The sequence below is a fragment of the Anolis sagrei genome, chromosome 2 (assembly GCF_037176765.1).
Source record: "Anolis sagrei isolate rAnoSag1 chromosome 2, rAnoSag1.mat, whole genome shotgun sequence".
NCBI lineage: Eukaryota > Metazoa > Chordata > Lepidosauria > Squamata > Dactyloidae > Anolis > Anolis sagrei.
In genome coordinates, this window is record NC_090022.1 from 24,323,096 (window position 1) to 24,348,988 (window position 25,893).

The following is a 25,893-nucleotide window of genomic DNA, read 5'->3' on the forward strand; positions in this document are numbered from 1 at the left end:
CTACAGCTCCTGGGTTTCTATAGCTGGTCCAAGTGGCGCCAAATTCCTTTCATTCTGCACACACCTGCATCAGACCCCATGGAAGGAGAGGCTTGTGCTGCTTCTCTGTGGTCGCTTCCGGGTGAGGTGCATGATGGGAAATGAGGCGGGCTGGACCGGAAAAGCCAGGCAGAGAGGAAGAGGAGCAGAGGGATAGAGCCTCGCCTGGAGCATCCTTCCTGAGGGTGAGGCTGAAGGCCAAGGATGGGGAAAGGGAGAATCAAAGAGGCACTAAAGCAAGCCTGGGCCAACTTGGGCCCTCCAGGTATTTTGAACTTCAACTCCCACAATTGGCTGTTAGGAATTGTGGGAGTTGAAGTCCAAAACACCTGGAGGGCCCAAGTTGGCCCAGGCCTGCTTCAAATGCATCTAACTATCTTTCACCTTTTGTTGCCACATCAGAGATGTCCTAGCCACAAACTGGACTTTTTCGCATGGAGTCGGTGATGAAGCTCCAGAAGGTGCACTTGAAATGCAAGAATCTGCACGAATTCCTGCGAGGCCTCAGTCCTGGGGTCTTGGATCGCCTCTACAATCACCCCGCTACTTGCCTGGCTGTCTTCCGGTGAGTGTGAAGCCCCCATGTTTCCTCTTATCTGAGTGCTGCTCTTTCACCGGTCTGAGATTGGAGAAGACATAAAAACTTCGCTATGCTTCATTAAAAAATATAGCCCTTCTGATTCACAGGTTTTTGTAGCACTAAAGCTGCATAAACTGTAAATGCAATGCACTTTAAAGAGTGTGTTGAATGCACTCAATACATACAGTGTAGCAAACTCATCTAACCACTTCATCACGCTAGAGCAGTGTTTCTCAACCTCCCTAATGCTGCAACCCTTTAATACAGTTCCTTATGTTGTGGTGACCCCCAACCATAAAATTATTTTTGTTGCTACTTCATATCTGTAATTTTGCTACTGTTAAGAATTGTAATGTAAATATCCCTCCCATACCTTTTCCTATTACTCTCCCAACCCTCTATCCCAATTCTTTCCCATTTTATGTATACCTTGGAAAACTCAATAAAACATAATTTTTTAAAAATCTAATATGTAGGATGTATTTTCATTCACTGGACCAAATTTGGCACAAATACCCAACATGCCCAAATTTGAATACTGGTGGAGTTGGGGAGGGATTGATTTTGTCATTTGGGAGTTGTAGTTGATGGGATTTATAGTTCAAAGAGCATTCTGAATTCCACCAATGATGAAATTGAACCAAACTTGGCACACAGAACTCTCATGTCCAACAGAAAATACTGGAAGGCTTAGATGGGCATTGACCTTGAATTTTGGAGTTGTAGTTCACTTCACTTTATTTCTTAATTAGTCGTTCTCCACCAAGGCGGTCTGAGCGACTTACAATTTAAAATAGCATTTATACAATATAAAAACATTCAACATAAAAACATACAACAGTGACTATTTGGCAAATTAGATCTGATCACTTTACTTAAATGCACAACCACCTACATCCAGAGAGCACTGTGGAGTCAAACAATGATGGATCTGGACCAAACTTGGCACGTATATTCAATATGCCCAAATGTAAACACTGGTGGATTTTGAGGAAATAGACCTTCACATTTGGGCATTGTAGTTGCTGGGATTTATAGTTCACCTACAATCAAAGAGCATTCTGAACTCCAGCAATTATAGAATTGGGACATACTTCCCACACAGAACCCACGTGACCAACAGAAAATACTATGTTTTCTGATGGTCATTGGTGACCCCTCTGACACCCCCTCATGACCTCCCCAGGGGTCCCGACCCCCAGGTTGAGAAACGCTGCACTAGAGGGGGGGAAATCCACTTAAAATCTGGTTTCTGCCTCATGCAGACTTCTGGGGTTTGTAGTTTAGTGAGGCTGTCAAAGGCTCCTCCCTAAACTACAAACCCTAGAATTCTGCAGTAGGTAGAAACCGAATTTTAAATGGATTTTAAGTGTCTGTATATTGTTTATACAAAGTGGCATTGAATGTTTGCCGTGTATGCGTACTGTGATCCACCCTGAGTCCCCTTTGGGGTGAGAAGGATGGAATATAAATATTGTATTATTATTATTATTAATTCAAACTTGGCTCTTCGAGCAAGCATTCGGAACCCCGGAGTAAAAAGACAAACTAGAGTTGGAAATTGACCCAGGAACGGCCAAGACAATGTAACGGATGAAGATTTGAATGAGAGGACATAGTCTCTTTTTAAATTGTTTATTATGTACTGTCATTTATGTTTAATTGCACTTGATGTTTTTGCTTTATCAATGTATGTATTTTGTTTCGGCATCAAATTGTGCCGACTGTGTATACCGCCCTGAGTCGCCTTCGGGCTGAAATGGGCAGGATTGAAATAATATAAATAAATAAATAAATTCAAACACAACAAGATGAGTCCACAGCAGACAAGATCACTCTGCTGGCTGTTGTATTGGATCACACATCGGACACTTCCCAAATGTCTAGGACTGTGTGATGTATCGGCAAATAATGCATGCAGATCCCAGTAAGGTGGCCTTCTGCAGTTGGCAGATGGTAATTTTGTCAGCGCCGATTGTGTTTAAGTGCAGGCCAAGGTCGTTAGGCACTGCACCCAGTGTGCCGATCACCACTGGGACCACCTTTACTGGCTTGTGCCAGAGTCTCTGCAATTCAATCTTTAAATCCACATATCATGTCAGCTTCTCCAGTTGTTTCTCTGCAATCCTGCTGTCACCCGGGATTGCGACATCAACGATCCATACTTTGTTTTTTAACACGATCATGAGGTAAGGAGTTTTGTGCTCCAAAACTCTGTCTATCTGAATTCGGAAGTTCCAGAGGGGTTTGTCATGTTCATTTTCATTATTATTATTATCATTATTTTCGCTAGTGTGATTAGCCCTTTAGCATGCATCTACTCTGCACATTATAGTTTTGCAAAGAATTTAACCTCCTCTTCCAAAGAGTGCTGATGTCTCATTGAACTACAACTCCTAAGATTCCATAGCATTGAGCCATGGTAGTTAAAGGGAATTCAAACTACATTAATGGTACAGTGTATCAGTGTTTTCCAAACTGTGGTCTTCCAGGGCCCCATCCACACAGCTGAATAAAATCCTGCATTATCTGCTTTGAACTGGAATATATGGCAGTGTGGACTCTGATAACCCATTTCAAAGCAGATATTGTGGGATTTTCTGCCTTGATATTCTGGGTTATATGGCTGCATGGAAGGGCCCTAGGTGTTTTGGACCTCGGCTCCCAGAATCCCTGGTCGTTGCCCAATTATTATTATATTTATTTATTTATACTCAAAGCGGCTTTTCATAAAAGCATCAGAATACAATTTAAAATATGCAAACATTAAAACAGGATTAAATATAAACAGTATTTAACAATTCCCAGTTAAAAACTATTGAAGCAGTGCAGCTGAGGTTTCTGGCAATTGGGGTCAAAAGCTCTTGGAAGACTAGAGTTTGGAAATTACTATTTGCACGTTAATTTCCCCCTATAGCTCTAAGTTCTTTCCATTGACTCTCAATAGTTAACGAAAATGGGAAATTGCCTATCTTCAAATTAAGTGACCATGGTTTTGAATATTGGGGGGTTTTTTTTGTTGTTGTTTTGCTCTAGTTGGCAGCAGTCATGCCAGGAGTAAAATACTACAGGAGTAACTTTATCTATCTCGCTTTAAAGGTAGGAGAACTGAGGCTGGATCTATACTGCCATATAAAATCCAGATTATCTGCTCTGAACTGGATTATATGGCTGTGTAGACTCAGATAATCCAGTTCAAAGCAGAGAATGTAGATTCTATGGCAGTATAGAAGAGGCCTGAGTGTAAACTAATGTTTATTTATTTATTTCATACATTTCTATCCCTCCCTTCTCCCCACAATGGAACTCAGAGCGGCCTCACATAGGCATCAACGATGCTTACAAAATATACATCAAAGAATACAATAAAACAGTAAAACAGTAAAATCATCTTTAAAAAATCAACCACATAGGAAAGGCTTTGATTTTATATTTTCAGAGAGCTGCCAGGCTTGGCCAAGAACTATGTTATGCGGATGCTGCTTTTGGAACAGCCTCTTCCTCAGGCAGCTGTGGCATCATGGGTAAAGAAGGAATACACAAAGTAAGTTATTCCGGTTTCTATTTTTTTTCTATCTCAAAGGCTTATTGTGCAGGACAAAATATTGAAACTGCAGCCAATAACAGTTAATGTTAAGACCTGGATCTGATTACTGCTTTCAAATAAAGTAAACCCATTAGATTTATGGGATTTATGTAAGCAGTTCATCAAGCTTGGTAGTGATGGTTGTTGAAAACTAGTCTAATCAAGGTATAATTCTGTATGGAATAGGAATTCTGGAAGTTTTAAATTTTAAACACTGATACATCTTTAAGGGGAAAGTGTTCCAGAATTGTGGGAAAATTACTGGAGATGTGTCTCTTTGTTGAACCAGTCTTACAGTAAAGATGCTTTCCCTAATATTTAGGCGGTATCTCTTGGCTTGTAAGCATCCAAAATGTACAATGCATCTGGGAATTTTTGGTGGTCCAAACAAGACACACATACATTTATTAGTGTCTAGCATTCTGATCCACTCCAAATATTTGTCTTGTGAGCCACCTCTTCCTTTTGACCGTGATTGTTTGTCACTTGTTCTTGTGTCCCAGGGAACAGGAAGAGAGCTCAGATATCTTGCTGGGTCTGCGGCTGTGGCACAAGCAGTTGCTTCCAGGGGGTCTCCAAGGAATCGTCTTGAACCCTATCTTCAAGGAGAACTTGCGCATTGCCCTGATGGGAGGGTAAGTGAGAGCAAAAAGGACAATTTTAGTCTGAGGAATCAAGGCAGAGGCTCAAAATAAAGTTTGCTTTAACTCTAGCTTATCCGTAATATTGTAACATTGCTGTCAAAACATGGTTGTTTATTTCAGCTTTTGGAGTCTAATTGGTTTTATCCAAGTTCACACAAGTGCAAAGTTTTCATCTGTCTTTTTAAAGTTGTAAAATGGTGTGGTAGCCTTTTAAAACCATTTTCATTATTTCAGTGCATTAAGTAGATTTTATTGTATGCTGTCTTGAGATTTTTAGATGGTTGGGTAACTAAGGTTGACATTGGCTCAAATGTGGTTGCAGCTATCCTGTGTTTTCTGTTTCTTGTCCTCTTTCTCCAGTGGTAAGCCGTGGTCTGATGACACTAGCCAATTAGGACCAGACAAGCATGCCCGGGATGTTCCATCTCTAGACAAATATGCTGAGGAAAGGTGGGAGGTGAGCTTTGTGTTTATGTGTGTGTTTGTTTTAGTATTCTGGCACTTAAGGCTGTGTATCACTGATTTCTAACAACATTTGAAACATAAATTCAACATGTTTCTTCATCTGTCTGTCTAGTATTTGGTGTAGGACATATCAGTTATAGCCTTTCATGTCAAGGACCTCAGCTGTTATACTATGGGGCTTCTTTGAAGATAGTTCTGGAGCTTTAACAGGTCCAGAGATCAGCAGCTAGACTACTAAATTTTATGTATGTCTTATGTTTAATGGTTTTAAGTTCATATTTATATGTAGTAATTGGTTATTATGATTTATTATGATTCCTTTGTTGTATGTACTGTTATTATGATTTCTTTGTTCCACTGTATGTCAGCATTGGCATTAGTATGTTGTAAACCTCCTTGAGTTCCCCCAGGGTTGAAAAAGGCAATATATAAATACAGTAAAAATAATAAATACTAACTGGGGCTCTGCACAATTAAGGCTGAACAATTAAGACCCACTCCCATGTTGCAGCAGCTGCACTGGCTGCTGATTCACTTCTGGGCTAGAGACAAAGTGCTGGTTATTAACTTTAAAGCTCTAAATGGTTCGGGCCCAGTCTACCTAGCAAACCACATCTTCAATCAGCCAAGGAAGCCCTTCTCTCAGTCCTACCCCTTCTCAAGCACGGTTGGTGGGAACGAGGAGGGGGCCTTCTCAGTGGTCCCCCCCCCTTTGGAATGCCCTCCCCAAGGAGATCAAAATGCCCCCCTCCTTATTCTCATTTAAGAAACAGCTTAAAACATTTTTATGCTCTCAAGCATACAATGAGAAGAAAGAATAAAGTTTATAGTACAGACTAAACGGAACGTAGGGAAACTGATATGTCATTCTACCTCAGTTGGTCTTTTAAACTACTTTTAATGATAATTATTTCAAGTTAATGTCACTGTACTTTTTACTTTATTATTTACTGTATTTCTTGTATTTATATACAGTACTACCTTTCTCACCCCTGAGGGGACTCAAGGTGATTTATAATATAAAAAGGTAAAGGTTTCCCCTTGACATTAAGTCTAGTTGTGTCCGACTCTGGGCAGTGGTGCTCATCTCTATTTGTAAGCCAAAGAGCCGGCGTTGTCCATGGACGCCTCCAAGGTCATGTGGCCGGCGTGACTGCATGGAGTGCTGTTACCTTTCCGCTGAAGCGGTACCTATTAATTACTCACATTTGCATATTTTTGAACTGTTAGGTTGGCAGAACCGCCAACCTTTCGGTCAGCACAATATACAAATGACAAAAATTCAGTGCCAACATACAATTAAAAAAAGAAATCATAATAACTAATTACTACATATAACTTTGACTTAAAATCATTAAAACCATTAAACATAAGACTTAAACAAAATTTAAACATTCAGACAAGGCATTGAAACATCCTAGCATAACTATTAAAATCACATGATCCAAAAAATCATGCACATTGTACAATATTGATTATTGTTTTTGTTTAAATTTTTAGTCCTCTATTTATTCAGGCATTGAATGTTTGCCTGTTATTATGTTGGGAGCCGCTCAGAGTCCTCTCCAGGAGATAGGGCAAAATATAAATATATTGTTGTTGTTGTTATTATTATTATTATTTGAAACACAGTAAGATGAATCCACAGCAGACAAGATCACTCTGCTGGCTGTTGTATTGGATCACACGTTAGACACTTCCCAAGTGTCTAGGACTGTGTGATATATCGGCAAATAATGCATGCAGATCCCAGTAAGGTGGCCTTCTGCAGCTGGCAGATGGTAATTTTGTCAGTGTCAATTGTGTTTAAGTGCAGGCCAAGATCTTTAGGCACTGCACCCAGTGTGCCGATCACCACTGGGACCACCTTGACTGGTTTGTGCCAGAATCTTTGCAATTTGATCTTTAAATCCTCATGCTGTGTCAGCTTTTCCAGTTGTTTCTCTGCAACCTGGGATTGTGACATCGACAATCCATACTTTGTTTATTATTATTATTATTATTATTATTATTATTATTATTTTCTTTGGATCTGTTTTGCAACAGTGTCTAGCTAGCCATGAACCATTCTCTGCAAAAACCTTACAGTTTGGATACAGCTTTCTGTTTCTTTACACTTCCTCTTAGGTCATCTTAGACTTTATGGTGGGCTCTCCTAGTGCAGCAGTGAGTCAAGATTTAGCCCAGTTGCTCACTGAAGCTGGTCTGATGAAGAGGTAAGAGGGCAAAGAACATAGAAGTATAATCTCAGAAGAGCAAGTGAACTGAGTCCCCTTCTACACAGCTGAATAAAATCTCACATTATCTCATTTGAACCGGAATATATGGCAGTGTGGACTCAGATAATCCAGTTCAAAGCAGATATTGTGGGCTTTTCTGCCTTGATATTCTGGGTTATATGGCTGTGTGGAAGGGCCCTTTTATTCCAGCTTTTTATTTTAATGTATTTCACAACCATAGCATTCCTAATGACTGTTTTTGCAGAACTGTGCTTTCTTTATTATGTATTTTTGAGTGTGTTTGAATTTAGTTGTTTGCTTTTTTATTACCAAAACCTCCAGTGATAAGGAAAAAGAAAGTGTGGCTGACAGAAGTAGAAGTTGTTTGTTTGTATTAGGGATGGATAATTTTTGACCACATAGTTTAGATTACATACAACCCCTGTAGTTTCTGTCACCTTTGGACTATGCTGCATGGAGCTTCAGGATCATAAGGTCCAAAATATCTGGTGAACTGATGAGCCCTCCCTACCCTTTGTTCTGTATTCTTGCAACAGTTCCTGGTGTAGCTACTGTTTATTTTATTTTATTTCCTCTCAGGGCAGATGAGTTTTTGTCTTGAAAACAAAACAGAGAAGGAGCATTCATATCTGTACATGACAGGAACGAACAAAGTTTGGCCAGTCAGCCACACAAGGACCCTAAGGAATAAAAACAATTCTTTTTTCTCCTTTCTTCCCCCCACCCCTTCTGATCTATAGCAGTATGGACATAATTTCCACCATGTTTGGAGCTTCTCTGTCTCCTCCCTGGGTCAAAATAAAAATTAACATTGGGTTGCTGTGAGTTTTTCGGGCTTTATGGCCATGTTCCAGAAGCATTCTCTCCTGATGTTTAGCCCACATCTGTGGCAGGCATCCTCAAAGGTTGTGAGGTTTATTGGAAACTAAGCACGGGAATTTTATATATCTGTTGAAGGTCCAGGGTGGGAGAAAGAACTCTTGTCTGTTGGAAGCAAGTGTGACTGTTGCAATTAAACACCTTGATTATTTATTTATTTATTTAAAACATTTATATTCCGCCCTTCTCACCCCGAAGGGGACTTAGGGCGGAGTACAGCATATACACGGAAAACATTCATATACACGGCAAATTCACATATAATATATAAACATTAAGAAACATTTATCAAAATATTAAAACACACCATTTAAAACCGTCTTAGTCATCCACATCAAATCTAATATTTTGGCATGGTAATCTTTCCTATTTAGCATTGCAAAGCCTTGCAGCTTCAAGGCCTGGCTGGTTCTTGCCTGGGGGAATCCTTTGTTGGGAGGTGTTAGCTTGCCCTGATTGTTTCATGTCTGCAATTTCCCTGTTTGCAGAGTGCTGTTCTTTATTTACTGTCCTGATTTTAGAGTTTTTTAATACTGGTAGCCAGATTGTGTTCATTTTCATGGTTTCCTCCTTTCTGTTGAAATTGTCCACAAGCTTGTGGATTTCAGACAACACAGAGAAGCCACTGAAACCTATAAGCACCAATCCACCAATATACCTCACAACCCCTCACGATGCTTGCCATAGATGTGGGCAAAATGTCAGGAGAGAATGCTTCTGGAACTTGGCCATACAACTCAGAAAACTCACAACAACCTAGTGATTCCAGCCATGAAAGCCTTTGACAACACAAAAATTAACATTTTTTCCCCAAAATAAATTGCCTCAAAATGCTCTTGGAGGTTTAGGAAGGCACCCAAAATGCATTTAGATGTAGTCTTTTCTGGAAGGTACAACGAAAGGCATCGCCCTCCCATATCCTCTTGGAGGGCTAATGCAGCCTCTTAGTCCTCCACAGTTCTCCACCTCTGTTCAATGAGCTCACTTACTGTGCTTCCATATGTACAAGTATAGAACAAGAGTGTGAATAACGCAAAAGTAGAAAACCCCATTATAGGGGTTTAAGTCATAAATTACTTGAAGGCATACAACAAACCACAAAAAGATATCCTGAATTAACAACCAGCTCTCTGCATCCTTTAACTTTGAGTGCTTTCCTCTACAGTAGTGAACCTGGCGAACCACCTTGCATTACCTCTTCTGGTTTCCAGTTCCTCTTGCTGGATACCTCATCACAACTCTGGTACTTCATGCTGCAGTACCTCCAGTCAGCTGAGGTAAGGAGATGTAGGAACTACTATCCATTTTAATTCATTTGTTTGGTCGGTTCCCATTTATTCTGAACTAACTTTCCTTCTCTGCATCGCTCCCCATAGACCCGGGGCATGGACCTGGTGGAAATTCTTTCTTTCCTCTTCCAGCTCAGCTTCTCCAGTCTTGGCAAGGTAAGAAAGGAAAAAATATCCCTATTGAGTGCCAGTCTATTAAATAGGGCCTATAGATCAGGGGGAAATATAATCTCAAATGTCATGTAGTGGTTAAAGTGTTGGACTGGGACCTGGGAAATCCACCCCCACAGCCATAAAACTCCCAGACTGCCCTTAGCCGAGACACTCACTCTTTGTTTGACTTACTTCATAAGGCTTATGTAAGGATAAACTGGGAAGGAGAGTACTATATGTGTAAAATGATGGCTGGATATTGCTTTGAATGCAATATTCCTGCTTCTTGGCAGGGGGTTGGACTGGATGGCCCATGAGGTCTCTTCCAACTCTATGATTCTATGATTCAGAAATTATTATGCCTGTACACATAGTCATGTGCTAATTCACACATCCGTTCTTCAGTTAGTAACTAACTACATCATCAATTATGCTGCTATCACAGATAAACAGTGGTGGGTTGGATTTTTATATTGTGCTCCAGTGCTTTTCAATATTTATTATTTTTGATAGATTTTATACTCTGTCTTTCTTCTTGAATGGGATCCAATGCAGCAGCTTTCAGTATTGCAGTCACTCCCCATCTTGATGTTTCCAGATGTTTTTGGACTGTAACCTTCAAGGATTCTGGCCATGGGTCATCCTTGGCTTGGGTTAATGGAAGCTAGAAGTCTGAAAACTAATTTGCAATAGACTGCAATTAAGTTAAGCAATGCTGGATTTAGCTGTCAGTCACCAAGTATGAAACAATCAAGTAATATTGTCCATTTTCACCTAGGATTATTCTGTGGAAGGAATGAGTGAATCTTTGTTAAACTTTCTCCAACATCTCCGGGAGTTTGGTCTTGTCTTTCAAAGAAAGGTAAGACACTGAAAGAGAGTAGAAAGAGCTAAAAACTTGCTTCTAATTGCAGGCCTTTGATAATGTTTAAGATAGCAGCTAGATTACTATCTCATCCAGGGAAGGCTAAATTGATTGTAGGAATCTTTTAATTAACAACTATTGCCATATTTTATTGATTCTATTGTTCTTGTTAAATGTATATGTCTGCTTTCAAATGTGTTATTGGTTTTAATATTGATATATTGTATTTTACATGTTGTATGGAACCATTGTGTGCTTTGTAAGCTGTCCTGAGTCCCTATGGTAGATGGTGGCGGGGTAAAAATAAAATAATAATAATAATAATTATTATTTATTTATTTATTTATTTATTATTGTATTGTCGAAGGCTTTCATGGCTGGAATCACTGGGTTATTGTAGGTTTTTTCGGGCTATATGGCCATGTACTAGAGGAATTCTCTCCTGATGTTTCGCCTGCATCTATGGCAAGCATCCATAGATGCTTGCCATAGATGCAGGCGAAACGTCAGGAGAGAATGCCTCTAGAACAGGGATCCTTAAACTTTTTAAACAGAGGGCCATGTCACAGTCCCTCAAATTGTTGGAGGGCCGGATTATAATTTGAAAAAACATGAATTCCTATGCACACTGCACATATCTTATTTGTAGTGCAGAAAACACTTTAAAACAATACAATCATTAAAATGAAGAACAATTTTAACAAATATAATCTTCTTAGTATTTCAGTGGGAAGTGTGGGCCTGCTTTTGGCTGATGAATAGGATTGCTGTTGTTGTTGTGTGCTTTCAAGTCATTTAGGTTGACCCTGAGCGAGGGCTGGGTAAATGACCTTGAAGGGCTGTATCTGGCCCACGGAACATAGTTTGAGGACCCCTGCTCTAGAACATGTCCATATAGCCCGAAAAAACCTACAACACCCCATTATTATTATTATTATTATTATTATAGTACTTGTTGATTTTATAGATTATATTAGCCTAGGTACTCGGTAATGCCCAGATTAGATATTTGGTAATTTTAACATTGTTTATTTGAAAAAGTCAATGTGTGGATTTTATAAATGGTTCCATTAAGAAAATGCATAATGAAGTGGATGGATTACGACTCACATCATGCTAGTTTAACCCTCTCAAACTCCACCAGTCCTTAAAGTTGGCCATGTTGGGTATGTGTGCCATGTTATGTCCAGATCCGTCATCTGTGGTGTTCAGACTTCTCTCTTGATGCAGGGTAAACTACTTGGTCATTGGGATCCTGTGTGCCAAGTTAAGTCCTGATCCATCATCAGTGGGGGTCACAGTGGTCTCTGGAAGTGGGAACCAATAGGAAGCATTCATCATCACCCACATACATGCATACACGAACTTTTATTATATAGATAGATATAGATATCTATCTATCTATAGATAGATGTGTATCTGTATCAGAGATTGAGGAAAGTGAGGGGTTACAACGAACAGAAAGCTGCCAATTGGGCAATTGTTAGTGGCAGTGATCAAAGGAGAAAAGGCAATGAACTAAAGTTATATGTGTTGTCAAAGGCTTTCATGGTCGGAATTATTGAGTTACTGTGAGTTTTCTGGGCTGTATGGCCATGTTCCAGAAGCATTTTCTCCAGATGTTTCGCCCACATCTATGGCAGGCATCCTCAGAGGTCTGCTGAAACTAAGCAAGTGGGGTTTATGTCCAGGGTGGGAGAAAGAACTCTTGTCTGCTGGAAGAAAGTCCGAATGTTGCAATTGGTCACCTTGATTAGCATTTATAGCCTTGCAGCTTCAAAGCTTGGCTGGTTGCTGCCTGGGAGGATCCTTTGTTGAGAGGTTTCAGCTGGCCCTGATTGTTTTCTGTCTGGAATTCCCTTGTTTTTTGGGTTCTTTTAGTTTTGGTTTTTATTTATTGTCCTGATTTTAGAGTTTTTAAATATTGGTAGCCAAATTTTGTTAATTTTCATGGTTTCCTCCTTTCTGTTTAAATTGTCCATGTGCTTGTGGATTCAATGGTTTCTCTGTGACCTGGTGGTTGCTACAATGGTCCAGTATTTTTAAATAATGTGCTGTGTCCATGTTGGCTCATCAGGTGCTCTGCTATGGCTGACTTCTCTGGTTGAATTAGTCTTCAGGGCCTTTCATGTTCCTTGATTAGTGTTTGGGCAATGCTGCATTTGGTGGTCCCTGTGGAAGGAAGCAGCCTGGCTTTAAAGCTGCAAGGCCATTCAATGATAATCAGGCTGGTCAATTGCAACATTCACACTTGCCTCAAGTAGACAAGAGTTCTTTCTCCAACCCTGGACATTCAACAGATATATAAACCCCACTTGCCTAGTTTCCAACAAACCTCACAACCCCTGAGGATGCCTGCTATAGATGTGGACAAAATGTCAGGAGAGAATGCTTCTGGAACATGGTCATACAGCCCAGGAAACTCACAGTAACCCAGCTAAAGCTGTAATTTTTGGACTGTGGACAATTGCAGAATTTTGAGGGATCTTTCTCCCATTGCCCACCCTTCTCTCCTTTCAGAGGAAATCCAGACGTTACTACCCAACTCGCCTAGCAATCAACCTTTCCTCTGGCATTTCGGGCACTACGACAAATACTCGTAACCAGGGCTTTATCGTCGTGGAGACAAACTACAGGATCTATGCATACACAGGTCAGAGGTCAAAGGTGTAATGATGCCATGCTTTGCTTCATTCAAAGGGCTCTTCCTCACTGTCTTACTCTTGTTTTATGATTTTGAGTTATTCCTTCCTGGCATATTTCTCCCACTTGGCTAAGATTTGCAGATCTTAAAATGATAACTGCAGCGTTGTAATCTAAAGTCACTTAAACGAGGATGGTTTTGAGAAAGCTCCAAGTTTTTCAAGGTCTCTTCCTCCACCAACCCTTTGAGAAGTTTAATAATAATAATAATAATAATAATACTTTATTTATATTGCACCCTTCTCTCTGAGGGCACTCAGAGTGTATTACAGTATATAAACAGACACATGCAAACAGTCAATGCCTTGTTACGATGAAATACAATGAGACACAAATAACAAAGGCAAAGGCTTCTCCTTTCATTTCCGGCTCTGGAAGCGGTGCTGATCTCCAGTTCTGGGAGAGGTGCTCATCTCCATTTCCAAGCCAAGGAGCCTGTGTTGTCCGTTGACACCTCCTGGTCATGTGGCTGGCATGACTACATGAAGCGTCTTTTTGCCTTTTCCCACCAAGGCAGTACCTATTGATCTACTCACATTTGCATGTTTTTTTAAAATATTTTTATTGGTTTTTGAGCTGCTAGGTTGGCAGGGGCTAGGGCTAACAGCAGGAGCTCAGCCCATCCCGGAGATTCAAACTGCCAACCTTCAGGTCAGCAGTTCAGCAGCACAAGGGTTTAACCCTTTGCTTCACTTCACTAAGGCACAGCTGAAAACCAATTCTGTAGTTCTGTAGGAAGCTGAGATTGCAAGTCATCTAGGCTAGGAATTCTTAAACATTTCCACTATTTTATGTGTATGGGTATATAAAATAAAATAGGTATAAAATCAATCATTTACTGATAACAAATCAGCATTTGCAAGGCTTGCTAAATAGGCTGGTTTTCTTTTTTATGAAGTACAGCTGAAGCATCTTCTACAGAATCTGTTCTAAACACTACACAACAGATTCATGTAAATGTCTAAACCAGCTACTGGGTGACGTTCAGAAAGACCTTTTTGGCCTGGCCAGCAAAACAGCAGCCGTAGTGGTGTTGAGCGTGCAAGCAAACACAGAGCTTATGATATAGCAGAACAAGCAGTTACTTTCTTATGGCTTTTTTAGTCCTTCCTTCTAAACACTACACAACAGATTAATGTAAATGTCTAAACCAGCTACTGGATGACGTTCAGAAAGACCTTTTGGCCTGGCCAGCAAAACAGCAGCCGTAGTGGTGTTGAGCGTGCAAGCAAACACAGAGCTTCCTTCTTGCGTCCAAAGATAAAGGAAGAAGAAAGTAGATTGTTGTTACTGTTGTCTTCTTCTTGAATGCCTGAGGCCCCTTCCACACAGCTGAATAAAATCCCACATTATCTGCTTTGAACTGGAATATATGGCAGTGTGGACTCAGATAACCTAATTCAAAGCAGATACTGTGGAATTTTCTGCCTGGATATTCTGGGTTATTTGACTGTGTGGAAAGGCCCTGAGTCTTCAGCACCAGGCCGTTGGGTAATGCTACAACACAAACCATTTCTTTAGTTCCCCATTTCCCCTACTATAAGGATTCATTTGCGAAGCTACCAGCCCCATATAGAAAAGCCGACTGCCAGTCACAGTGGTGTTTCTTTCTTTAACTGCAGAAATAGTGGCAGATATAATAATAAGAGGGGGGGAGTTAGCCACTCATTCTGCTTCCCTACAGGTGGAGAAAAAAAGTAGAGCAAAGTTATGAGAGGGATGTGCGGAAGAATGCTCATTACCTGACAGAGGAGAAGGAGGAAAATTAAGGAGATAGAATATTTATGATTTACTTATTTAAAAAATGAAGGGGAAGTTGTAAAGACAGTGCTCTGATGTTGCATTATGTTCCTCCCAGTAGTTTTCAAAATGTTCACTTCTAGAATTTGGCAAAAAAAAAAAATCAGAAACGATAACAAACGGCAGTGTACTTGATCATGTGCAGTGTACATTTCTGTCTCACATTCTCCAAACCTGAGAATAGAGGAATTTCTTCCAGAGCAGAGTTTTCAAGACATCTTCAACCTTCATGTCTTCCTGTTTGGGAAATTAAGTTGTGATCTTACTTTTCCTCTCTGTTCTCATTCCCAGATTCTGAGTTGCAGATTGCACTCATTGCCCTCTTCTCTGAGATGCTGTACCGCTTTCCAAACTTAGTGGTGGCTCAAGTCACCCGGGAGAGTGTGCAACAGGCCATTGCCAATGGCATTACAGCAGATCAGGTAAGAACCTGATCTTAATGTGATTTTAATATTTAATATTTTAACCTGATTTTAATGTGATTTTAATATTGATCATAATGTGATTTTAATATTTATACTAGGATGTTTTTAATGTTTGTTTTAATATATAATGTTGTTTATGGTTTTAATTATTTTAATTTATAGTTATATGTTAGTGCAGTGTTTCTCAACCTTCCTAATGCCGCGACCCCTTAATACAGTTTCTCATGTTGTGGTGACCCCCAACCATAAAATTATTTTTATTTCTACTACATAACTGTAATTTTGCTACTGTTACGAATTGTAATGTAAATATCAGATATGCAGGATATATTTTCATTCACTGGACCTTACTTACTTACTTAGGCGATCCCTCGTTTTCCGAGTATGATGGTCCTCCAATGTTCTTGTGGGTCCGTAAGTGGCTGTGGAGCCCTATTCTTGCTCTGCACCTTCTTCCGCAGTGAGGGCATTGGTTTCCAGGTGGAAGGCGGTCCCGGTCGGGGTTGGCTTGACGCGCCTTCCTCCTAGCACGTTTCTCTCTTTCACCCTCCACTCGTGCCTCCTCGAATTCTGCAGCACTGCTGGTCACAGCCGACCTCCAGCTGGAGCGCTCAAGGGCCAGGGCCTCCCAGTTCTCAGTGTCTATGCCAGAGTTTTTAAGGTTGGCTTTGAGCCCATCTTTAAATCTCTTTTCCTGTCCACCAACGTTCCGTTTTCCGTTGATAAGTTCGGAATAGAGCAACTGCTTTGGGAGACGGTGGTCAGGCATCCGGACAATGTGGCCAGCCCAGCGGAGTTGATGTTGGAGGACCATCGCTTCAATGCTGGTGGTCTTTGCTTCTTCCAGCACACTGACGTTTGTCCGCTTGTCTTCCCAGGAGATTTGCAGGATTTTCCGGAGGCAGCGCTGATGGAATCGTTCCAGGAGTTGCATGTGACGTCTGTAGACAGTCCACGTCTCACAGGCGTATAGCAGGGTTGGGAGGACAATAGCTTTATAGACAAGCACCTTGGTCTCCCTACGGATGTCCCGGTCCTCAAACACTCTCTGCTTCATTCGGGAAAATACTGCACTTGCGGAGCTCAGGCGGTGTTGTATTTCAGCGTCGATGTTGACTTTGGTGGAGAGGTGGCTGCCAAGGTAGCGGAAATGGTCAACATTTTCTAATGTTACACCATTAAGCTGTATCTCTGGCATTGGGGAGGAGTTGGCTGGTGACTGCTGGAAGAGCACTTTGGTTTTCTCAATGTTCAGTGACAGGCCAAGCTTCGTGTATGCTTCTGCGAAGGTGTTTAGAGTGGCTTGTAGATCTTCTTCTGTATGCGCACAGACGACATTGTCATCAGCATACTGGAGTTCTATAACAGATGTTGTTGTAACTTTGGTTTTGGCTTTCAGTCTGCTGAGGTTAAACAGCTTGCCATCTGTCCGATAGATGATTTCCACTCCGGTGGGAAGCTTCCCATCAACAAGGTGAAGTATCATTGCGATGAAGATGGAGAATAGAGTTGGGGCAATAACACATCCCTGTTTGACACCCGATTCCACCTTAAATGGGTCACTTTGGGAGCCATTGCTGTCCAAGACTGTTGCCATCATGTCATCGTGGAGGAGCCGCAGGATGTTCACAAATTTGTTAGGGCATCCGATTTTGTGGAGGATGGTCCAGAGAGCGCTGCGATTCACTGTGTCGAATGCCTTGGCAAGGTCGATGAATGCCATGTACAGAGGTTGGTTTTGTTCCCTGCATTTTTCTTGGAGCTGTCGTGCAGTGAAGATCATGTCCACGGTTCCTCTGGAGGGGCGGAAGCCGTTCTGGGATTCTGGGAGGGTGTCTTCTGAGAGGGGCAGAAGGCGGTTTGCAAGGATTCTTGCAAGGATTTTCCCAGCGGAGGTTAGAAGGGAGATACCTCGATAGTTTCCGCAGTCTGTTCTTTCCCCTTTTTTGAAGAGGGTGATGATGGTGGCATCCTTGAAGTCTGCTGGGATTTTCTCGGTCACCCACACTTTTTCTATGAGCTGGTGGAGTTGGTGTGTCAGCTCAGGTCCTCCCTCTTTGAAGATTTCAGCAGGGATCCCATCCGGTCCGCTGGCTTTGTTGTTCTTCTGCTGGCTGATGGCATTGCTGACTTCTTCCAAACTAGGCGGTGCTGCAAGCTCATCCCTGGTTTGTTGTTGCGGGATTTGTGAGAGGACCTCTTCGGCCACATTGGAGCTGCGGTTCAGGAGGCTTTGGTAGTGTTCTTTCCAACGTAGTGCAATTGAGTTTTGGTCCTTCAGGAGTTTGGTTCCATCTGATGAGCGTAGAGGCTGTATGCCATGGTTTCTTGGTCCGTAGATGACCTTTGTGGCTTTGAAAAATCCTTGAGCATTATGGGTATCTGCCAGGTGTTGGATTTCTTCAGCCTTCTTTGTCCACCAGATGTTCTTGAGTTCTCTTGTCCTTCTTTGGACCTCGGCTTTTGCACTAGCGTAGATCTTTTTCTTAGCAGCACAGTTGATGTTTCTCTGCCATGTTTGGAAGGCTTTCCTTTTCTTGTCAATTAGCTGTTGGATCTCGATGTCGTTTTCATCAAACCAGTCTTGATGTTTCTTGGCTTGGTATCCAATAGTTTCTTCGCAGGCTTGGATGATGGAGGTCTTCAGTTTGTTCCAATGTTCCTCAACATTTTCGGGGTGTACTGTGGGTAGATGGTTCTTATTTATTTATTTATTTATTTATTTATTTTTTGCATTTATTGACCGCCCCTCTCAGCCCGAGGGCGACTCGGGGCGGTGAACAGCAACAAAAAGAACAGTGTACAATAGATCTAGACAATACAAACTCGACAATACAAACATAACATATACTTATCCTAAAAATCCGCTTCGTCAAGTCCTGGGGTCATAGCCAATTTCGTAATCCTAGTCCATTCCAGTGTCGTTCAAGATACTTTCAGTTGAAGGCCTGCTCGAAGAGCCATGTTTTTAGGCTTCTACGAAAGGCCAACAAGGAGGGCGCCTGTCTGACTTCAACAGGGAGGGTGTTCCACAGCCGGGGGGCCACCACCGAGAAAGCCCGCTCTCTCGTTCCCGCCAGGCGTGCCTGTGAGGCAGGCGGGACCGAGAGAAGGGCCTCCCCGGATGATCTCAAGGCCCTCGTGGGCTCATAGGCCGAGATGCGGTCTGCAAGGTATTTTGGGCCGGAACCGTTTAGGGCTTTGTAGGATAATACCAGCACCTTAAATTGGGCCCGGTAGCGAATCGGCAGCCAGTGGAGCTGGGACAGCAGGGGCGTTGTATGCTCTCTGCGTCCTGCTCCCGTTAACACCATGGCAGCCGCGCGTTGGACTAGCTGTAGCTTCCGGGCCGTCTTCAAGGGCAGCCCCACGTAGAGAGCGTTGCAGTAGTCGAGGCGGGATGTGACCAAAGCGTGTACCACCGTGGCCAAGTCAGACTTCCCAAGATACGGGCGCAGCTGGCGCACGAGCCGAAGCTGTGCAAATGCTCCCCTGGTCACCGCTGAAACCTGAGGCTCCAGGCTCAGCGATGAGTCCAGGGTCACACCCAAGCTGCTGTGCTGTTTGGAGATGGGCTCGTCTGGAGGGCTCCTGAAGGGCTTGGGTGTTCATTTTGCGCCTTGTCTTTCTGCCTTGGAGTCTGCGCTTGGGAGCGATCTTGATGGCCATCGAGGATTGGATTAGCCTGTGGTCAGTCCAGCAGTCGTCAGCACCTGTCATGGCTCTTGTGAGGAGCACATCACGGCGGTCTCTGGCACGTGTGATTACATAGTCTAAGAGGTGCCAATGCTTTGACCGGGGGTGCTTCCATGATGTCTTGAACTTGTTTTTCTGGCGGAAGAGCGTGTTGGTGATGACAAGGTTGTGTTCCGCACATTTGGTGAGAAGCAGGATGCCATTCGGGTTGCTGTTTCCAACCCCGTCTTTTCCTATGGTTCCTGGCCACAGGTCGAAGTCTCGCCCGACTCTTGCATTGAAGTCCCCCAGGAGGATGATTTTGTCCTCCTTAGGTATCCCCGATAGGACGGTGTCCAGCTGACAGTAGAATTTCTCCTTGATGTCTTCGTCAGCATCTAGTGTTGGTGCATAGGCACTTATGATGGTTGCCCGTTGGTTTTTGGCAAGATTGATTCGGAGGGTGGAGAGACGTTCGTTGATGCCAGTGGGTGCTTCGGACAGATGTTTCATCAGATCATTTCTTATAGCGAAGCCAACTCCGTGCATTCTTTGGTCTTCTTCGGGCAGTCCCTTCCAGAAGAAGGTGTAGCCTCCTTTTTCTTCCTTCAGCTGTCCCTCTCCTGCTCTCCGGGTCTCCTGAAGGGCTGCTATGTCGATGTTGAAGCGTCCCAGCTCCCTTGCAATGATGGCAGTTCTGCGTTCGGGGCGTTCACTGCCACTGTTGTCCATCAGAGTCCGTACGTTCCACGTACCGAAGTTCATTTTTCTTTTTTGGCCGCAGGGTGGTGACCCCACTGGACGCGGCAGTCCAGTCAGGGATGAGAGAGGCAGACTATGTTTAGGGCACCTTTTCTAGCCCCCTCCCCATGTGGGGTGAGCAGAGTGGGTCCTCAATAGGGCTGCTCAGTCGCGGATACAGCTGCCGAACTACTCAACTGCCTCGGACCTTGAGGTAGAGCGACTGAGTCCGTACCCACCGCCCATGTGCCAGTCTGTGACTAGGGGCTTCCAGATTTCACAGTCCTGCCCCCGTCGCCACTCGCTAATCGCCATGGGACTTTGGTTGGTTGGTTTTTATTTTCTTTGGAAGACGCCTGTGCGTGGGTTTTTTTAATGTGTGGAGGTCAGTGCACAACTGATCAACACACAGTCTTCACAGAGTGAGGTTCCACTGGTGATGTAGTTTAACACAATGACCGTGGCTTCTCAGTCTGTTGCAGCCTTCTTCCGCCTTCGCAGCCGTTGTAACATGGGCCATGTTATCCTCCGCCTGCTCCGCCGTTGAGGTCTTTGGGTCTTCGGACTGTTCTTGGTCTGGGACCTCCCCCGCAGCCACTCCTGGGAGTGCACGACTCCAGTTGCTGTGCCTACAGGTTCATCGGAACACGCAAGCCCCCTCACCACGGCAAGGTGACAGTCCGTCGAGGGGGATTCACTGGACCAAATTTAGCACAAATACCCGATACGCCCAAATTTGAATATTGGTGGGGTTGGGGGGGTGATTTTGTCATTTGGGAGTTGTAGTTGCTGGGATTTATAGTTCACCTACAATCAAAGAGCATTCTGAACCCCACCAGCGATAGAATTGGGCAAAACTTCCCACACAGAATCCTCATGACTAACTGACAATACTATGTTTTCTGATTGTCTTTGGCGACCCCCTCTGACACTCCCCTCATGACCCCCCAGGGGCCCTGACCCCCAGGCTGAGAAACACTGTGTTCGTGTTTAGTTATTACGGGTTTCTATCTTTCTATATGTATATAGTATTGAATTTTTGCCGTTAATATGTTGTCAATTGCCTTGAGCAAGGCAGTAGATAAATATAGTAAATAAATAAATCAGGAGACACTTAAAAACTGGTTTATGCAGTTGAGTGAACCACTTTGAAAGAAATATAGTCTGGTTCTGTCTGTTGATGTCTTAATGTTCTGTTTCTGAGCTTCCAAGCATTTCCCAGGCAAAACGAGCAACTTGTATGGTCCAATTGGAAACCTGTTTGGGACAAATTCTTATTGGATTCTCTCTTTCTTGCAGATCATTCACTTCCTGCGTACTAGAGCTCACCCTGTGATGCTGAAACAGGTAAGAAAATGATTGCCATGGTCAAGTCTTGTGGTTCATGGGATATAAAAAGGATGCTCCCCTGTTGAACATTGCAAATGGCTTTTTAAAGGCCTCTCAGCAAGTCACGGGGATATTGGGAGGGATTTAGGATGAATGCTTAATTTTTATTTACTTTTTTGTCAGGAGTGACTTGAGAAACTGCAAGTCACTTCTGGGGTTGAGAGAATTGGCCGTCTGCAAGGACGTTGCCCAGGGGATGCCCAGATGATTTGATGTTTTTATCATCCTTATCTCATGTCCCCGCATGAAGAGCTAGAGTTGATAGAGGGAGCTCATCTGCCTCTCCCCGGATTCGAACCTGCGACCTGTCAGTCTTCAGTCCTGCCAGCACAGGGGTTTAACCCACTGCGCCACCGGGGGCTCCACAATGCTTGAATGTTGCTGTTACTTAAACATCTCAATCCCAATTGCGACTGACCACCGTAGTTTTAAATATAGTTGTTATTTTAAATGTGTTATTGTAATTATGAAGTATGATATTTTACTGATTGTATGTTTTTATGGTTGTAAACCAGGCTGAGTCCCTCTAAGAGGTGAGAAGCTCGGTATAGAAAACTTTGAAATAAATAAATAAAAATAAATTGTTTACCTATTAGAATCCCAACATATAAAAAATTCAAATGTATACAGAATTTTTAAAAAACTATAAAGAGATAGGTAAAACATGTTAAAAGTTATTATTAAAATAAAAGTAAAAAATACCTAGAATTACAACTATTTAAAACAGATTCCTTAAGAGGAAATAATAAACTATCAGCAGAATCGGTGTACATTGTAATAAATACTACTATTACTATGAGCAAAGGAAAGAAGATTTATTAGTTCCAAGGGAACAGTCTCTCGGGCAAGTCACACTCTCACAGCTATAGAGGAAAGCAACAGGCAAGACTCCTCTGAACAAATTTTGCCAAGAAAAACCCCTAACAGTTCGCCATATGTCAGAAACAACTTGAAAGGACACAACAAGAAAAAGTGAAAAATGTTATGGGGTGCTTAAAGCTAACAAGTACATTCTTTCTTAAGCATTTTGCCATGTGACTATAGTTCTTTTGTTTTACTTCTCCCAACAGACCCCTGTGCTGCCCCCCACAATCACAGACCAAATCCGGCTGTGGGAGCTGGAACGGGACAGATTGCGCTTCTCTGAGGGTGAGTGTTTGGAGAAGAAAGGGTAGAGCCATACTTGTATTATGGGATGGTTTCTTACCATAGGTTCATAGCACTTTTGGTATGGATATATCAATACCAGGTGAGGATGCAGGGATGGAAATAATATTTGCTGTTATTTGTTTCCTGAGTGAAAATTGTTTTCCACTCAAGAAGAATAATACAGTGGTGAGAGTTTTTTAGTTTTTGCCTGGTATTTGAATATTCCAGAACATTTGGGGAAATTATTCAGTGCAGACAGGAGCCCCTGGTGGTGGAGTGGGTTAAACTGCTGAACTGCTGAACTTGCTGACTGAAAGGTCGGCGGTTCAAATCCGGGGAGTAGGGTGAGCTCTCGCTCTTAACCCCAGCTTCTGTCAACCTAGCAGTTTGAAAACATTTAAATGTGAGATCAATAGGTACCGCTTCAGCGGGAAGGTAATGACGCTCTATAATTTCCTTGACTGACAATGGACAGACTTGGATTATGATTTGAACTTGTGTAATTTTTATTGGATGTTTTATATTTGACATTGTAACTGTTTGTTTTAAATATAAACTGTCTTTGTTTGGGCATCTAATGGTTCCCAGCTATGAGGCCGCCCTGAGTCGGCAAATAGCAGGCCCAAACTGCACCAAAATATTTGGTTTTTTTCTGCAGAAGGAAGAAAACTATTGCATTTCTTTGTTCTTACATATGAGAAACATACTATTGTTTTTAACTAAGTAGTGTTATGATAGATCCTTTTTTTCTTAATGCTTGAATGGACATTCATCCTTTCTTCTTGTCCTATGTAACAACAAAAGCAACAAGAACAATAATAATTTTATTTCTTACCTGCCTCTCCTCGAGGCAAGTTACAGCATAACTAAAACACATAAACATTGTAAAAACAATGTATAACCAATGTATTGAATCATGATAAAATAATAAAAAATATCAAAAAAATAAAAAAAACATTGTAAAAATTCTGTGAATATACAGTTTCTATAAAAATCCATATTAAAACATATTTCTGTATGATATATATTAAAGTAGACAGCACAGAGATTAAATACAAGACACTAGTTTCAAATTCGTGCTTAAAACAGGCTGAGCATACCTGCAAAAAGAGTTAGGTCTTTAGATGGTTTTTTACATTCTGGATTTTTGTTTTGTTTGCCTCTTCTATTTGCTACTTTCCATTAGTTTTTTTCTTTAATTTCTCTGATCTTGTCCTATATTTTAAAAAATATTGCTTTTCTTTTCCCGGTGCATGTATGTATATGTGTGTATCCTTTACTTAATTTTCCTGGACATCCTTGCTTTCTTCTTTTTTTTCTCTTACTGTATTTATGTTCTTTGCTTTATGTCCCCCCCTCCCATCCCTCCATTCTCAGTCCTCTCCATGTTGTCTTGAGCCTTACCTTTCCCCTTCTCATACCCATCTCTGTTTGCATCTGCTTCTTCTTCTTCCTAATTCTTGTCCTCTTGAGCTTCTCCCATTGACCATCTTCTCAAGTGTAAATTTGCTCTCCTTTCCTCAGGTGTTCTGTACAACCAGTTCCTCTCCCAGGTGGACTTTGAGCTGCTGAGGGACCATGCCAGGGAACTTGGGGTGCTCGTTTTTGAGAACCCTTCCAAGCGTCTGATGGTGGTAACTCCTGCCGGACATTCAGATGTCAAACGCTTCTGGAAGCGACAGAAACACAGTTCCTGAGGGCAGTGGCTACCTCCAAGATCTTATGCTTGATGCTGGAAGCTTGAAGCAATGAAGGTGGCACTAGATGGGTCACAAGAACAAGGAGAGAAAGGAGATGCCTTAAAGGGAGTTGCCGGATGACTCTTATCCAGCAAAAAAGGAGTTAAGAATCAAGTGAAAACCCATTGGTAATTTACAGCTACAAGCAAGAGCGTAGTTCCATTCTGTTTCATCTTCCAGGAATTTTCTCTGAAAGGAACTACAAAACAAGTGAGAGCTTATGTGCTCAAACAGTTTCAGGAAACGTGAAATGAGTAAATGGCCCAAATTGATGCCTTCTCAAGATATACTTACTTGGGACCAGTGAATGGCTTGAAAAGAAATGATGCTGAGATTATTACAAAAGCTCTTCCACTTGTGTGGATAGGAGTCTGTTGGCTCTTTTGTGTAGAGAGTCATGCAAGAATAATACCGTTTGAAACGGAGACTTTGATACTCTGGACTTTTCTCCTCCAAATATTTGTAGTAAAGGGGAAGGAAACTGTGCTGGGGAAGAGTTGTTTAGACCGTTTATTTTTTGGACAACCATTTCCAAAAGTCATCAGTTAGCCAAATGGATACTTTTTTGTGTGTCAGGAGCAACTTGAGAAACTACAAGTCACTTATGGATACTGAGATTTTGGGAGCTGTCATCCAAAAAGATAACTTTTTCACAAACTAGGGGTGTGTGTGTAGTCACACACACATGCTTTCTCCTTTTCATCATGATTGGGGGAGCACAAGAGAAATAAAGCAGAATTTTCAGAACACTGTATGTCTGTCATTTCACTTGTGAGTACAAATGAAGCTTTGGGAATGATTGAGACCAATTTCGGTGGGATCAAAGGGATTTGGGGTAGCGAGTAAGTGGCCACTCAGGTACAAAAACAAATAGTTCCACTTTCTCCACAAGACTAGTTAAAAAGAAAGTGTTTGCAAATATGGACCCAAGTCACCTCTTATGTACTTCCTTTTCCTATTCCAATTCTGAATGGAAATTACATTTGGAAATTAAGACCACTTAATGAAGCAATGTGTTGCATATTAAATCTGTTCTAGTTAACCTGCAGTATTTTTACATCAGATACAACCAGGAGCCCACAGTGGCACAGCAGGTTAAACCATTGAGCTGCTGAACTTGCTAATTGAAAGGTTGGTGGTTCGAATCGGGGGAGCAGGGGGAGCTCCTACTGTTAGGCCCAGCTTCTGCTAACCTAGCAGTTTGAAAACATGCAAATGTGAGTAGATCAATAGGTACTGCTTCGGTGGGAAGGTAATGGCATTCCATGCAGTCATGCTGGCCACATGACCTAGGAGGCGTCTACAAACTACGCCGGCTCTTCAGCTTAGAAATGGAAATGAGCATCATCCCCCAGAGTCAGACACAACTAGACTGAATGTCAAGGGGAAACCTTTACTTTTATTTACAAACCAGTCTATCAATATGGAGATAAGCATTTATTTTCAATCACTTTTAGTATTGTCGTTCCTGGCTTACATTTTTAGTCCCCTTGGACTGAAGTTTCTTATAAGCTACAAGGAAAATGTTGCAT

General features: G+C 42.1%; 2 protein-coding genes across 4 annotated transcripts in view; one reads left to right on the forward strand and one right to left on the reverse strand.

Annotated features, from left to right (window-relative positions):
• Positions 1-142, reverse strand: part of VARS2 (valyl-tRNA synthetase 2, mitochondrial) — a 34,077-nt gene extending 33,935 nt beyond the window's left edge. For 2 of the 3 annotated variants that reach the window (XM_067463372.1, XM_067463369.1), the window contains exon 1: positions 65-142. The gene's annotated coding sequence lies outside the window, so the exon portion shown is untranslated. Of the gene's footprint in view, positions 1-4 lie in introns of all 3 variants that reach the window. The other variant, XM_067463370.1, reaches the window with a different exon arrangement.
• Positions 136-25,108, forward strand: GTF2H4 (general transcription factor IIH subunit 4). The gene is made up of 14 exons (XM_067463374.1): positions 136-224; positions 442-604; positions 4,059-4,163; positions 4,709-4,840; positions 5,210-5,306; positions 7,442-7,530; positions 9,599-9,710; positions 9,810-9,878; positions 10,654-10,737; positions 13,261-13,393; positions 15,535-15,665; positions 21,384-21,431; positions 22,544-22,622; positions 24,147-25,108. Exons 2-14 carry the CDS (start codon positions 474-476, stop codon positions 24,317-24,319), a joined length of 1,383 nt encoding a protein of 460 aa, XP_067319475.1. The 5' UTR covers positions 136-224; positions 442-473; the 3' UTR covers positions 24,320-25,108.
• Positions 25,109-25,893: the final 785 nt, after the last annotated feature.

Coding starts and splice junctions, on each gene's coding strand:
- GTF2H4 (XM_067463374.1), top strand. CDS start 474: ATGGAGTCGGTGATGAAGCTCCAGAAGGTGCACTTGAAATGCAAGAAT. Junction 4,164..4,708: donor GTAAAGAAGGAATACACAAA/GTAAGTTATTCC, acceptor CTTGTGTCCCAG/GGAACAGGAAGAGAGCTCAG. Junction 4,841..5,209: donor CGCATTGCCCTGATGGGAGG/GTAAGTGAGAGC, acceptor CTCTTTCTCCAG/TGGTAAGCCGTGGTCTGATG.